General features: G+C 42.2%; 1 protein-coding gene across 2 annotated transcripts; it reads right to left on the reverse strand.

The window, feature by feature from the left end:
- Window positions 1–1,209: 1,209 nt before the first annotated feature.
- Window positions 1,210–11,726, reverse strand: LOC138976860 (BPTI/Kunitz domain-containing protein 1-like). 2 transcript variants are annotated; one of them, XM_070349749.1, is made up of 5 exons: window positions 11,573–11,726; window positions 10,573–10,705; window positions 6,891–6,980; window positions 2,270–2,311; window positions 1,210–1,303 (listed from the first exon to the last, which is right to left on the reverse strand). In XM_070349749.1, the coding sequence occupies exons 2-5, from the start codon at window positions 10,655–10,657 to the stop codon at window positions 1,296–1,298; spliced, it is 225 nt and encodes a 74-aa protein (XP_070205850.1). In that variant the 5' UTR covers window positions 10,658–10,705; window positions 11,573–11,726; the 3' UTR covers window positions 1,210–1,295. The 2 variants fall into 2 exon arrangements, with proteins under 2 accessions (XP_070205850.1, XP_070205849.1); XM_070349748.1 differs by having other exon boundaries at window positions 11,498–11,619.
- Window positions 11,727–16,644: the final 4,918 nt, after the last annotated feature.

Consider the following 16,644-nt stretch of genomic DNA (forward strand, 5'->3'; position numbering starts at 1 on the left):
AGTCATAATGTAAACTTTGACAGACTGACACAGTTATAACGTGCAGACTTGACATTTTAGTCTCCACACTTTTATTCTCGAAGGTGACAAGGGGAACAACCTGTCACACGGTGACGCAGTAGTCTCCCTTCACAGCAGCGTCTTTACTCTGACACAGTTGTCTGGCGGAGAATAGCGCGGGCTATATGTTGTGGCTCGACTAGACACCACTCAACTGTGGAGTTGGGTTTTTCTCCAAAGCTGTGTACCATTTTATGACATGCATTTTCAGTCCTTTGAATGATCATAACTTATATTTAATGGCAACTAGAATGTATTCTTTTTCAATCGTTCAGTAACACTCCAGTTACATAGGAATGAGTTAGGGTTAGGGTCAGGTTTCGCGCTAACCCTAACCCTAACCCTAACCCTATCAAATTAGCTTTAAAAACTCAATCCTCTGATTGATTTTTAGCCTTCAAAGGTGGCTCTTGTGCTGCAGGAACTCAGTTGCATCACCGTTAATTTGTCAGAACAGGAGGTGGTCCATATTAGGAACCGGTCCAGGGCCGGACTAGGCTAAGATGAGGGGGGGGGTTGCCAGTGGTGGTCCAGGGGGATGTTTTCCCTGGCGGTGTCAAGGGGCAGAGCCCCTTGTGGGGGTCAGAGGGCTTAGCCCCCTGAAGCTGATGGGTAGGTCATATTCTGAGATAGGAAAATGGTCGCTCCTTGCATGAAACGGCATAAAATAAATAATAATAAAAAATGTTTTAAATAAGTGAGGTACATGTTTAGGCTAGGGGGGGGGTTGCGCAACCCCCATAACCCCCCCGGTAGTCCGGCCCTGCGGTCCATATTAGGAACCGGTCCATATTAGGAACCGGTCCATATTAGGAACCGGTCCATATTAAGGGCCCTTCTTCTATGTGCTAGACCTGAAGGCAAATGTATTCACTACAACGGACAATGGATTGGGGTTTTTGGGTGTTTTTTAACACAAAATACACATCGAGAAAACAACAACAACAACAACAACAACAACAACAACAACACACACTGACACACAGACACAAACACACAGGTACGCAATCACGCATGCTCTCTCTCTCTCTCTCTCTCTCTCTCTCTCTCTCTCTCTCTCTCTCTCTTTCTCACACACACACACACACACACACGTACACACACACACACACACACACACACACACACACACACACACACACACAGGACTCTCAATTCGTAAACTTTGATTTTGTACCAACAAGCTCTTTTTCAATTCGACACAAGTTTTTGCCTCGCGACGCCCTTCGTCTCAATCACGTAGCTGTAACAAAGAAGACAGAACTTGCAGGCAGGATCATGGCGTATCCCAAGGAGAAATGCGTTATTGGCATTAATGAATTGTGCACGTCATTTGCAAATGTGACTCTAAAACCCCAGGGGTCATTTCTTCTAGGCATTTTTCTTCAGCAAGTATCTTTATGGTTTTTGTGCATGTACTTTACTTTGTGCATGGTCAATACAGTCATAATGTTTCTGATCTGGCCTTCACCCAGTAAATGTGTTCCAAATAACCCTTTCCAAATTGTTAATGACAAACGCTTTCCTGTAAAGGGATTGCCCTGAACCTAGTTCAGGTCACCGATGATCCGATGGGGAAGGGGGGTATACGTAAATGTGGTGAGTGCGTCTAACACTGGATGTCTAACCTCGAACTATTGAGATATTCCTTCAAATTTGGTGGGTTTTTTTTTCCTCGAAAGAGCAGAAAATTGATACTATTTGACCTACATACGTGAACCATGCATATATTAGGCTCAAAATATACCAAATATGATGTTATTAGGTCAACAGATCCAGAAGTAATTAACCTTTTTGAAGGTTGCCATTTATTGGAGGAGGGGGGGGGGGGGGGTGTCACCCTGTGTAAGCCGGGACGGAGCCATCGTGGTTTGCAGTCTTGCTTGCACGGAAAAGACGCTACCTGCCCTGGCGACCACCTCTTGGTAGCGACCACCTCTTAATAGCGACCACATCTTGTCAAACAACATCTTGATAGCGACCACACCTTGGTAGCAACCAACTCTTGATAGCGACCACCTCTTGGTAGCGACCATGCACCTCTTAATAGTGACCACCCTCCCAAAACGACCATCCAAAGGGTCCCCGACGATTTTTGTTCAAAATAAGCCACATTTCCCTGCAACCACCTGTCTTCAACGACCAGTGTGGGTAGGTCCCTGAGTGATCGTTGAATACGGGTTTGACTGTATGTGTACCGATTTCTCACCTGGTTCGGGGTTGTCCTGCATCACGTACAGTGTGCGTGGACCTGTGGACAGTGGCAATGGTCAATTGACTCAAGACTCAAAACTCAAAAGACTCAAAATGTGTACCGTCCTTATAGTACGGTTGCTAGAAGCGCTGACCAACAAGTGTTCAGATATTTTTCTAATTGTCGTTTCTAGATAGTAAAATATGTGCTGAAAACGGTCAGCTATCGCACCATCAAGAAATCGGTTCCCTAGTACCCCTTTAAGGCTCTGGAACCACCCCGGGTGGCAATATCGGGTCGCAACAGAGAGTGTTCCCCATAGCCGGAAAGAGCCTCAACCGTGAAAGATAGAAAGAAAGGTATTGAACAAAAAAGACGCACAACACCAATGTGAACCATTTGTGTTATCATACTTATATTAAAATATTGATGACCATGGAATAAATGGGTTATGTTTAGATTTCTGACAAAAAATCGCGAAAAACATGACAAATTGTCTTTTTTATAGCCTAAACTATGAAAGATTTAAAGACAAGTATTGAACACAAAAGATAGCAATGGATAATGGCAACAACATTTGCTCTCATTGTGGTACAAAATTGTTGATTGTTTTTTAATACTTTTCCGTTTTTGTGGATTTCACAAAGCATACCAATTAAACAGCAGTCCAGGTAACTCGTCCGAATTTTTGCGGCTAAGAGCCTCAACATTTGAAGATAGAAAGACTATCATTGAACAAAAACTATGGTAAACACTAATGTTAATAACTTTTGATCTCACACTGATATTGAAATATTGATGACCATGCAATTAATGGGCTATTTTCAGATTTGTGGGTACAAAATCGCCCAAATCATGACAAATTGTCTTTTTTCTAGCCTAAACTATGAAAGATTTAAAGACAAGTATTGAATATAAAAGATTGCACGAGATAATAGCAACAACATTTGCACTCATTGTTGTACAAAATTGTTGATTGTTCTTGAATATTTTCCGTTTTTGTGGATTTCACAAAGCGTACCGATTAATCGGCAACCCGTGTCAATCATCCGAATTATTTCATGCTGCGCCAAAACGATTGAAAATGGATGGAATATTAGTGTTTGAAGACAAAAGGCGCACATTGTCATGCTAAGCATATCTTGTTACACCGTATACACATCAAAATCGTGATAGCTCTTGGTTTGAATGTTACAATGTTTGATTTTGTGCAAGTTACACACTTTGTATGCTTTGATCTCAAAATCTTGAATGGTGTTTGCAATGCGGACAACTCGTGCAAGTTTACTTATATCTCCCATAGTGGTAACAGTGTGGTGGATTATTGTTTAGCCTCTGTTGACCTAGCTAATAACATTCACGATTTAACCATTGGCGACAGAATTGAATCAATGCATATGCCTGTGACCTTTGCGCTTGGGTTGAAAGGGAATCAGCGCCAGCCCCCTAAACAAGCACGTGTCTCAAAAGTTGTGTGGAACGATGCAAAAAAGAATGATTTTATTGAAAGTGTTAAATCAGACGATTTTAAAGCTAAGTTAAAGGAAGCGTGCGACATCATCAACGCAGACATGGACGAGGGGCTGGAGATTTTTAACAAAGCAATGTTACAGTCGGCAAAGTGCATGAACAACAAAGTCGGAGGTGACGATGAAGGTAGAAGTGCGTCCTCATGGTTTGATGTTGAATGTTTGGAAAAGAAGCGATCTGCGAGACGGTTGCTGAGAAGTTACCAAAGAATTAAAACAGAAGATAAAGAAGAAAAAGAGATAGCAAAGCAAAAGTACGCTGAAGTCAGGAAGGAGTATAAAGACCTTCTTCGAACAAAGCGAACAGAGTACAGGTTAAAACAAGTTCATAACTTAGTGCTCTCTGCTGATAAACCAACTGAATTTTGGAAGGAAATAAGGAAATGTAATAGAAAAGAGGTGCACTCCAACTCCGTACCAAAAGAGGCATGGTACGAACATTTTAAGAATGTTTTAAACACCGATACAGTTGAAGATGAACCCGAAGACGATCAGTTGCCTGATACAGGTATCAGTGACGAAATTCTTGACAGTGAAATAACTGAAATTGAAATTAGTAAAGCAATCAGAAATTTGAAAAATGGTAAAGCGGCAGGGTTTGATGGTGTGTTGAATGAAATGTTGAAAGTGTCTGAAAGTCTTATTTTACCCTTTTTAGTTAAATTGTTCAACAACATTCTCGAGAAGGGGGTGTACCCAAGAGAGTGGTCCAAGGCCATTATTGTGCCGTTACATAAAAAAGGAGACTGTGATAACCCTGATAATTACAGAGGAATTTCCCTCACCAGTACGATGAGCAAAATTTTTATGTCTGTTCTGAACGACCGCCTGTCTGTGTGGTCAGAAAATAATAACATTTTAGATGAAAGCCAGGCTGGCTTCCGGAGGAATTACTCAACTATTGGTCATGTGTTTACCCTTTACGCTTGCGTCCAGAAACAATTTTCACAAAAGGCCAAACTGTATGTAGCCTACATAGATTTTTGTAAGGCTTACGATAGCATTAAGCGCCCCGTGCTCTGGTCAGTGCTTTTTCGATTAGGCATACAAGGCAAAATATTTAAGGTGTTAAAGAGCATGTATGAAAATGTGAAAGCATGCGTGCGGTGCGGAAACGAATACACTGATTTCTTTGAATGTATGCAAGGCCTTAAGCAAGGTTGTGTAGCCTCACCGACAATTTTCTCGTTTCTGATCAACGAACTGGCACAGGATGTCATACAACGAGGCAGACATGGGATACGTTTATCTCCGTCTGAGTTAGAACTGTTTGTAATGCTTTTTGCTGACGACATTGCGCTGTTATCCAGCACTGTAGTAGGCCTACAAAACCAGCTTAATGTCCTGCGCTGCTCTGCAGAAAAACTGTGTCTGAACGTGAACTTGACAAAGACTAAGGTCATGGTTTTTAGAAAGGGCGGGCACATTGCACAGAAAGAGAAGTGGTTCTACGGAATGGATCGTCTTGAGATTGTGAACTCGTTTAGATATCTCGGTGTAACCCTTTCCACCCAACTGAGCTGGAACATTGCAGTAGAAACAAAGACAACCATGGCGAAAAAGGGAGTGATCGAAATCGTTAGATTACTGAACAGACTTGGCTGCCATTCGGCAAAGGTGTTTTTCAAACTGTTTGACGCACGGATCGCTCCTATGCTCTTGTATGGTTCAGAGCTATGGGGATATGGAAAGTATGACTCTGTGGAAAGGGTCCACCTGTTTGCGTGTAAAAAGTTTCTGAAAGTGACAATTCGAACTCCAAACAACATTGTGTATGGTGAATTGGGAAGACATCCGCTGTATATTAACTCTGCAGTCAGATGTGTGAAATACTGGTTTACACTGCTGAAGCAACCTGATTCAAGATATTCCAAGATTGCATATAAAGCTTTATGTAATTTGGCATCGAAGGGCCACACAAATTGGGTCTCACATGTGCAGAGTCTTTTATGTTGTAATGGTTTTGCTGCTGTGTGGATGTACGGAACGGTTGGGAATGAGAAGTGTTTCTTACAAGAGTTTAAAAGACGTTTACAAGATTGTTTTTGTCAAGAATGGTTCTCCTTTTTAGAATGCAGTGAACGTTTTGACATTTATAATTGTTACAAAACATGCTTGGAAAAAGAGAAATACATTGAATTAATCGAAGATATTAAGTACAGAGTTGCTCTTACTCGTTTCCGCGCAGGAGTATCCGAAATCAACGCTCACAAGTTTCGGTACGCACCAAACCAAACGACAAGAAACTGTCCTCTCTGTACAGCTGATAAAGAAGATGAACACCATGTTGTATTTTTATGTCCTTTTTATCAAGACCTTCGAGCAAAGTATTTGAAAATCTCGAACTCTAAGACGCTGCAACAACAACTTGTGTATTTCTGTGGCAATAATGAGGAAAATGTGATGAACAGCTTCAGCAGATTTGTGTTCTTCATGCTGCAGAAGAGACGAACCCTTATAAATGAGGTTCAGTGATATGTCATCAGGGTTTTAATGTATTTGTTGAATTTTATGCGTGACTATAATTTATAACTGTGCAGATACTATTGCTGTTATTTTAACCACTATTGTAAGGGGCTGTGGCCTTAGACAATTAAAGATTTGTTCTTGTTCTTGTTCTTGTTCTCTCTCTCTCTCTCTCTCTCTCTCTCTCTCTCTCTCTCTCTCTCTTACTCTATTACCCTCGTTAAATAAAGAATTGTTCTTGTTCTCTCTCTCTCTCTCTCTCTCTCTCTCTCTCTCTCTCTCTCTCTCTCTCTCTCTCTCTCTCTCTCTCTCTCTCTCTCTCTCTCTCCCTGAAGTTTTCTGACCTCCTTTTGTTGGTAAACTTTTTAAATTTTTAATTTTCAATTTTTCAATTTTATCATTGTGTGTCTGTGCGTCCCAAGGACAGATTGTAAGAAAAGGCGTAGCCTTAAATCTTAATCCTTGTTAAATAAAGTTCAATTCAATTCTATCTATCTCTCTCCCTCTCTCTCTCTTTCCCTCTCTCTTTCCCTCTCTCTCTCTCTCTCTATCTTCTCTCTCTCTCTCTCTCTCTCTCTCTCTCTCTCTCTCTCTCTCTCTCTCTCTCTCTCTCTCTCTCCCCCTCTCTCTCTGACACTCACCTTGGCGACATTTACAGGTGGGACAGCCCCTGGAGTCCATGACGTTGCCGTTAGGACACCATATCGCACAGACGAACCCACAGCGCGGTCCTGCGACAAACAAAAATAGCGCACAGCAGAGTTATTAGACAATGTCAAGGTATTCGCGTGTAGACGTACAAATCCACTCCCATTTCCTTTTTACATTTAGTCAAGTTTTTTTTACATTTAGTCAAGTTTTTTTTTACATTTAGTCAAGTTTTTTTTTACATTTAGTCAAGTTTTTTTTACATTTAGTCAAGTTTTTTTTACATTTAGTCAAGTTTTGACTAAATGTTTTAACAGAGAAGGGGAATCGAGACGAGGGTTGAGATCTATGTGTGTGTGTATGTGTGTGTGTCTATGTATACATCGATTCCAAAAAAACTGCTGGACCGATCTTCTTGAAATTTCATTTGAGACTTCCTGGGTGTGATATCCCCAGACTTTTTTTATTTTTTCGATAAATATCTCTGATGACGTCATATCCGGCTTTTTGTGAAAGTTGAGGCCGCACTGTCACGCCCTCATTTTTCAATCAAATTGATTGAAATTTTGGTCAAGCAATCTTCGACGAAGTCCGGACTATGGGATTGCATTTCAGCTTTGGAGCTTAAAAATTAGTTAATTAGTTAGCTCATTAAAGTTGTCATTAAAATCGATTTTTTAATATCAGATTTAAAAATGAATGCATCGTATTCCTCAATTTCTCTTGAATCCAAAACCATATATATATGATATGTTTACTCTAAAAATGTGCCCAGAATTACAGAAAATAGATTAAGTAAGTAATGCGTTCGCATGCTACGCGAAGACGAGCGTCACCCCTCTACTGGGTCTTTTGGTGTGGTTAGTCGAGACAAGTCTCAGCGATGACTGATTTTTGGCTCACGTAAGTGTAGCCTATGCGATGCTAACTTTTGTCTGTCTGTGCGTGCGTGCATGCGTGCGTGCGTCAGTGCGTGCGTATGTATGTATGTATGTACTAGATGATTACCCGCTTCGCCGGGTACCGGCTTCGCCGGGAAGAAGTAGAGCCGAATACCAGGCTGTGCCTGGAACCCGGGTGTACGCCGGCTTCGCCGGCGCACGAAGAAAAGGAGATAAACGCGCAAAACACTGGAGACCTTCTAAAAATAGTAACGTGCAGTGACCTTCTAAAAATAGTAACGTAGTAACGGGAATATGGATTGACGCCACACGGAGGAAGGGAGATAATCGCGGCTGAAAACACTGGAGAAGATAAGGAAGAGTTACTGGTAGTGGATCCCGACAAAAAAACACAAAATCGGTTCAGCGCGCACAGCGCTGCGCGCTGAGTGCACGTGTTGAAATATCTCATCGATGAGGTTGTGTCCGGGGTGTAGCTGAATACGGTGTCCAAATTTGAAAAAGATCCACCGAGAACTTTGGCCGTGCATCGCGAACAGACAGAGAGACAGACAGACAGACAGACAGACACTAGTCGTATATATATATATATAGTTGTCTGTGGTAGAAACTTTAACATTTGACTGAACACCGAAATACTAATTTTACCTGGTTATTATTTAAGCAACAGCTTTAAAGTATTGAAGCAATGATCAACATTTCGTCGGCACGTATATGTAGTTAAAGTGTGTATCCAAAGAAAACGGGTGGTGGGGGGGTTTTGGGGGGTAAAAACAGGTGACTGGTTTGTGTTGTGTGTGGTATGTAGACCAGGTCAGGGGTCAAGGTTAGGTCAGATCGCGTGAAGGATTGTGGTATAGATACAGTTATCACCGAGCTGCAGTTCGCCGAATCGGAGAAGATGATTTTACATTGTTCGGTTTCGTAGCTCCAGAAAAATAGATAAAGAAGATACCAAAGGAGATTTCCTACAGGTTAATCTGCACATCGTGTTTCCAGTGTCTGCGCGAGGAAGCGCAGCGCTGTCGAAAAGCGCAGTGTCGATCTGGCCATCTGGCAGTCGTGTCCCCGTAAGTACGAATCTACAGACAGACAGATCTAGATCTAGTGTCTCGCACTCTTGCACCGTGTCACATATGCTTACTGTGTGTGTGTGTGTGTGTGTGTGTGTGTGTGTGTGTGTGTGTGTGTGTGTGTGTGTGTGTGTGTGTGTGTGTGTGTGTGTATGTGTGACGGAGTGATTGAGTTTGTGTTACTGTTTGTCGATTTCTTACGTGAGCCTTGAAGGCTTCGCCTCTTGTTGGTGTTAATATGTTACTTTGATGCTGACAGCTTGACTGACTACCGGCACGGTTGGCCCAGTGGTAAGGCGTCCGCCCCGTGATCGGGAGGTCGTGGGTTCGAACTCCGGCCGGGTCATACCTAAGACTTCAAAATTGGCAATCTAGTGGCTGCTCCGCCTGGCGTCTGGCATTATGGGGTTAGTGCTAGGACTGGTTGGTCCGGTGTCAGAATAATGTGACTGGGTGAGACATGAAGCCTGTGCTGCGACTTCTGTCTTGTGTGTGGCGCACGTTAAATGTCAAAGCAGCACCGCCCTGCATGATAATGGCCCTTCGTGGTCGGCTGGGCGTTAAGCAAACAAACAAACAAAAGACAGCTTGGCTAAATGTTTTTATATCGCTTCACGCGACTTCTTTTACATTTAGTCAAGTTTGGACTAAATGTTTTAACATGGACTGAGAATTGAGACGAGGGTTGTGGTGTATGTGTGTGCGTGTGTGTGTGTGTGTGTGTGTGTGTGTGTGTAAAACGATTTCGAGAAAACTACTGGACCGATCTTCATGAAACTTTACAAAAGAGTTCCTGGGTATGATATCCCCAGATATCTTTTATCAATTATTTGATAAATGTCTTTAATGACGTCATATCTGGCTTTTAGTGAAAGTTGAGGCAGCACTGTCACGCCCTGATTTTGCGATCAAATTGATTTAAATGTTGGTCAAGCCTTCTTCGACAAAGCCCGGACTATGGGATTGCATTTCAGCGTGGAAGCTTAATAATGAGTTTGGTCATATGTTACAAATTTCAAAATTCTAATTAAAATCAAAATGTTTAATAGCAATGGATTCAAACATGATTTCATCTTATTTCTTTTTAATCATTTCCTGATATCAAAAACATAATATAGATATGTTATATTTGTATTAAAAAAACACCCTCAGAAAGTTCAAAAGAATACAGAAAAGTGCTCTTTCTTATTTAGCGATGTATGCTACTGCGCTCTACTGGCTTGTCACTTTCTGCACGGGCTTTTCCGTGAAGCGCGATGAGTACTTGTCTATTCTGGCTAAATTGTCACTTTCTGCACGGGCTTTTCCGTGAAGCGCGATGAGTACTTGTCTATTCTGGCTAAATTGTCACTTTCTGCACGGGCTTTTCCTGTGCAGCGCTATGAGCTACTTGTCTATTCTGGCTTGTCACTTTCCGCACGCTTATTCCGTGCACAAGTGCAGCGCTTTCTTGGCGCATGGCCGTGGGGAACAAAGCTATAAAGGTTTGGTGACAAAATAAATCAATGCATGCAGCCTGTTGATTTCATTCTGTGAGTTCAACAGATTGACTAAATGTAGTTATTTCGCTTCTCGCGACTTGTTTTGTTTTATGTTTGATAAAATACTGTGTGTGTGTGTGTGTGTGTGTGTGTGTGTGTGTGTGTGTGTGAATGTAACCTGTAAGAATAATATACTCTTAAAAGTGGTCATCAACTCACGGAAGACAGGTCGTGCCGGAAGCGAGTGGACACAAGTAGTGACCACTACCAGGCTCACAATCAGGCACACGAGAAAACTCCTCATTGTTGGGGTCAAGCAACTGTCTCCTTTATGCTCAAACTCTCACTACAACTGCAGAAAAAGGTCAACGAATTAAAATGTAATAAATGAATTAGTAATAAACATACAAACACTGCAGAAAAAGGTTAACGATTTAAAATTGATTAGATTAATTAGTAATACACATACAAAAACTGCAGAAAAAGGTCAACGATTTAAAATTGAATAGATTAATTAGTAATACATGTCATACAAAAACTGCAGAAAAAAGATAAACGATTTAAAATTGAATAAATGAATTAGTAATACACATACAAAAACTGCAGAAAAAAGATAAACGATTTAAATTTTTAAAAATGAAAAAAGTAATACCATACGAAACATTGGTGTTTTTCGGTAGTTTTGCTTTTTGCACATCGATCAGTTCGAGAAAGACAAAATACACGGAATAATCAACGTACAGTTGTGGAGTCATTCCATTCTTTTGACTAATAAGCAATGTAATTATTTATTCTTGATGTTCTCAGATTAATTGTGCAAATTGACACCGGTGTCAGTTGCGAAGTAAATTGAGCTACACGTGGCGTTTCTGTGCAGAAAGCTGCCAGACTGTATAATTTTGGTATGTGTCCAAGTGTTGGTCCAAGTATGTGTCCAAGGATGATCGTATTCCACGTTGAAGCCTGACAAGATAATTACAAGCATGCATCCCCCAAAAGTAGGCAGCGTATGGCTGCCTAAATGGCGGCGTAAAAACGGTCATATTATGCGTAAAAACGGTTGGAATTTCAGCCCATGAACGAAGAAGAAGAAGAAGAAAATGTGCATGTGGTGATCAATGGAAGGAAGTTTCTGTAGCCTAACCTTTTTCAAACACAGAACCACGCGCCACACAGTCAGCCGACTTGTCTAGATTGTTGGCTTATTTTCCGGCCTTACCTGCAAGCTGCTCAGTCTCGGGCGACAAAACGACGAAGGCGTTGTCCACCTTTTATAGTGATACCTGGGGCGGTATGCACGAGAAGGTATCCATTTGGGTGGAACTCAAGCACTGGGTCGGATTGGTTGAAATCTCAAACAAATCTCAGTTTCAGCCAATCCGACGCAGCGCTTAGTTCCCATCCAGTGGGACGTTTTTCGTGCACGCCACCCCTTACTTTTCACCTCTGCATCCTCCTGTCGCGTTTTATTATGTGTTACCCCCGTCCCCTACAGCCGCTCTCTGCATCCATCTTTCACATCACCTGTAAAGGCACAGTCCGTCCCGTGTCAAACAATTCACTGCCCAAGCCTTCATATGGGATAAGGCCACGTGGACACTTGCCACAAACAACAACCTGTGCTTTTTATGCACTGTGGCATTTTTGTTCATGAATACATTTCCTAATTCTTCACTGATGTGAATCTGCAAAATGAATTCAGCATGTGTGGTAACAAATGTTTATATCGTACTATACGTACATGCCACCCTGTGTTTTTGGAATACAATCTTGTTTAAACCTAATGAATTCATCAACACGAGTCAAACTATGTACGAGAAGCAGACAGAATGTTGATTTGCCATATGTGTCAAAGTGGAGAGAGGATTTTACCTTGTGAAGAATGGCCACATCCCAGATGGTCAGCAAAACTTGGTCAGATGGGGTGTGCCTTGTGAAGAATGGCCACATCCCAGATGGTCAGCAAAACTTGGTCAGATGGGGTGTGCCTTGTGAAGAATGGCCACATCCCAGATGGTCAGCAAAACTTGGTCAGATGGGGTGTGCCTTGTGAAAAATGGCCACATCCCAGATGGTCAGCAAAACTTGGTCAGATGGGGTGTGCCTTGTGAAGAATGGCCACATCCCAGATGGTCAGCAAAACTTGGTCAGATGGAGTGTGCCATGTGAAGAATCGCCACATCCCAGATGGTCAGCAAAACTTGGTCAGATGGGGTGTGCCTTGTGAAGAATGGCCACATCCCAGATGGTCAGCAAAACTTGGTCAGATGGGGTGTGTCTTGTGAAGAATGACCACATCCCAGATGGTCAGCAAAACTTGGTCAGATGGGGTGTGCCTTGTGAAGAATGGCCACATCCCAGATGGTCAGCAAAACTTGGTCAGATGGGGTGTGCCTTGTGAAGAATGGCCACATCCCAGATGGTCAGCAAAACTTGGTCAGATGGAGTGTGCCATGTGAAGAATCGCCACATCCCAGATGGTCAGCAAAACTTGGTCAGATGGAGTGTGCCATGTGAAGAATCGCCACATCCCAGATGGTCAGCAAAACTTGGTCAGATGGAGTGTGCCATGTGAAGAATCGCCACATCCCAGATGGTCAGCAAAACTTGGTCAGATGGGGTGTGCCTTGTGAAGAATGGCCACATCCCAGATGGTCAGCAAAACTTGGTCAGATGGGGTGTGTCTTGTGAAGAATGACCACATCCCAGATGGTCAGCAAAACTTGGTCAGATGGGGTGTGCCTTGTGAAGAATGGCCACATCCCAGATGGTCAGCAAAACTTGGTCAGATGGGGTGTGCCTTGTGAAGAATGGCCACATCCCAGATGGTCAGCAAAACTTGGTCAGATGGGGTGTGCCTTGTGAAGAATGGCCACATCCCAGATGGTCAGCAAAACTTGGTCAGATGGGGTGTGCCTTGTGAAGAATAGCCACATCCCAGATGGTCAGCAAAACTTGGTCAGATGGGGTGTGTCTTGTGAAGAATGGCCACATCCCAGATGGTCAGCAAAACTTGGTCAGAAGGAGTGTGCCTGTAACCGTTGTCATCCCGGATCGGAATAGTTCCTACTGCTGTATTTGTATTGCCCCCACCCCCCCCCCCCCCCCCCTCCCTCTCCCCTTCTACGTGTTAGGAGATGATCGTATAGATCTGTGTATGAACCGGAATGGGTTGCCACAATATGTTACGAGTTGTGCTGGATGCAGTAATTAATAACTTTGCTCAAGTACGAACGTTTTGGGTTGAAGTTTTGTTGTTGTTGGTTCGTTAATCAGTATTCTATTGAAATGCAAGCAAGCGTACACACACACGTACGCATGCACGCACGCACGTACACACAAACTCACAAGCACACACACACACACACACACACACACACAAAACAGAGGCGCACACACACACTGTGTGAAATGCAAACACCAAGCCGACACAGATCACGAACAATTTTTGATAAGCACCAAACCAAACCATACACACAGCTTTAGACTCGTTAATGAAAAATTATACCTACGCAGAGCTCGAGTCAGCGGCGCTGTTTTCTTTTCACGCAACGTGTAGCGGGCTGGGGAAAAAAATAATTACTTCTATAATCTGCAGTGCGTGCCGTGTCCTGCTGAAGTTACATAAGTGAGCGCCGGGCCTTAGAAACTGATACTGTCATGCCATAAACGCCGCGACTGACAGATCGTAAAACACTTGAAATCAGACATTGAGAGAGAGAGAGAGAGAGAGAGAGAGAGAGAGAGAGAGAGAGAGAGAGAGAGAGAGAGAGAGAGAGAGAGATGACAATGACAATTCTTTATTTTACGAGGGTAACAGAATAAGCATAGGAATACTTTTTTTGCATCTGGCCCTCGCCCTCGAAGAGGGACTAAATCTACTATAATAACTAATTAATGAAATAGTATAAGTTTATGTACATAAGCACATTATATTGAAACATTGTACATGTAGTTCATAAATGTTTATGACCAGGTGCAAAGCAAAACATGTGTAAGGTCAGAACAATATGCAATAGTACATCTACGAGAGAGAGGGAGGCAGAGACAAAGAGAGAGAGACACAGAGAAAGAGCTGTCCTATCGACGACGACACCAACGTCAGTAAAGGCAACAACGACGATGACGACGACGACGATGATGATGATGATGACTATGATGATTATGATGATGATAACCATAACGATGACGGCGATGATGATGATGACGATGACGACGACGATGATGATGATGATGATGATGATGATGATGATGATGATGATGATGATGATGATGAGACAAGAAACGCAAACAAGTCGCGTAAGGCGAAAATACAATATTTAGTCAAGTAGCTGTCGAACTCACAGAATGAAACTGAACGCAATGCCATTTTACTCGTAGCATCGTCAGGCCACCACTCATGGCAAAGGCAGTGAAATTGACAAGAAGAGCGGGGTAGTAGTTGCGCTAAGAAGGATAGCACGCTTTTCTGTACCTCTCTTTGTTTTAACTTTCTGAGCGTGTTTTTAATCCAAACATATCATATCTATATGTTTTTGGAATCAGGAACCGACAAGGAATAAGATGAAATTGTTTTTAAATTGATTTGGACAATTTAATTTTGATAATAATTTTTATATATTTAATTTTCAGAGCTTGTTTTTAATCCGAATATAACATATTTATATGTTTTTGGAATCAGCAAATGATGGAGAATAAGATAAACGTAAATTTGGATCGTTTTATAAATTTTTAATTTTTTTTACAATTTTCCAATTTTTAATGACCAAAGTCATTAATTAATTTTTAAGCCACCACGCTGAAATGCAATACCGAAGTTCGGGCTTCGTCGAAGATTACTTGACCAAAATTTGAACCAATTTGGTTGAAAAATGAGGGCGTGACAGTGCCGCCTCAACTTTCACGAAAAGCCGGATATGACGTCATCAAAGACATTTATCAAAAAAATGAAAAAAACGTTCGGGGATTTCAAACCCAGGAACTCTCATGTCAAATTTCATAAAGATCGGTCCAGTAGTTTAGTCTGAATCGCTCTACACACACACACACACACACGCACACACGCACACACGCACATACACCACGACCCTCGTTTCGATTCCCCCTCGATGTTAAAATATTTAGTCAAAACTTGACTAAATATAAAAACAGGAATAGTAAACTCCTCTTTCTACGCAGGTATCATGCAATGCCATCGTGAGGCTTGTGGAGAAGCACAAGCCTAATATCCTCTTAATTAATAACGCACTTGTCAGTGGCAGAAGTTAATAAAGGTTTATCGGGAGTGAGATCACTTGACGGTGTCGCGATGCTGGGGGTTCAAGGCACAGATCAGGCGATACACAGATCGACACAGATCAGCAGATACGCACAGTGATGTATATATTACTGACAGGGCCACAACAACTGCACGATTTGTCACGTTGCTGCACGTGCGCACACTGAGAAAGTGGGTCACCACAGGCACGCGAAGCAGGTCGAGGAGATATTAGTGAACACTGTAATTGGTATTTTTCACAAGATTTATGATCAACTTAATTGTTTTGATTTCAAAAAAGTGGTTCTCTGTTCATTCATTGCAGCTGTGCATTGTTGTGATTTCACAGATACAATGTGGGTTTTTTTCTGAGTTTTATCAATCCTACATTGGATGGCGCTGTACGTGGATAAAGAAACTTGAACTCAGGTTATAAGTCACGGTCATTTTTTTTCTTTGTTTGTTCTGGTCGACAAACGATTTGATTGCGTGGGGGCGATCGAGTTGACACCCCTGACAGATTGAAGGCAAGCAGAGCGTGAAATCGGCTACTTCAAAGCGGGGGCAAAATGGGAAGAGGCGAATCGGTACCTCGCCCGTCCTGCACAGAAATGAACAACAGCACTGATGGTTGTTTTATTTAAAATTATAGTGCATGTGATCAGAAAGAGCTTGTCTATATTTTCCCGTGAATTTATGTTCTTAAAAACTGCTATCGGGCAGTAACATGTTGACGTTTTTGTTCATATTTATTTCTCTCAGGACTAGCAGCTTCGAGTAATGGGTATGTTCTGAGGTGCAGCAGTTAGCTTATGGCCGACAGCAGCTTCGAGTAATGGGTATGTTCTGAGGTGCAGCAGTTAGCTTATGGCCGACAGCAGCTTCGAGTAATGGGTATGTTCTGAGGTGTAGCAGTTAGCTTATGGCCGACAATAACAGGGCTGAGGAAGGTTTAGCTTTTACATGTTTTTTTAATTAGCTGCAAAACGCCCGGACAATGAAAACCTGAAATGGCCGCTACCTTCTAGTTGACA

The sequence above is a fragment of the Littorina saxatilis genome, linkage group LG9 (assembly GCF_037325665.1).
Source record: "Littorina saxatilis isolate snail1 linkage group LG9, US_GU_Lsax_2.0, whole genome shotgun sequence".
Taxonomy (NCBI): domain Eukaryota; kingdom Metazoa; phylum Mollusca; class Gastropoda; order Littorinimorpha; family Littorinidae; genus Littorina; species Littorina saxatilis.

Excerpts from the sequence above, each read along its gene's own strand:
- LOC138976860 (XM_070349749.1), bottom strand. The coding sequence starts at position 10,657 with ATGAGGAGTTTTCTCGTGTGCCTGATTGTGAGCCTGGTAGTGGTCACT. Across the intron at positions 6,981-10,572 it reads TCCGGCACGACCTGTCTTCC|GACCGCGCTGTGGGTTCGTC; the intron begins GTGAGTTGATGA and ends TGTTTGTCGCAG. Across the intron at positions 2,312-6,890 it reads CACCTGTAAATGTCGCCAAG|GTCCACGCACACTGTACGTG; the intron begins GTGAGTGTCAGA and ends CACTGTCCACAG.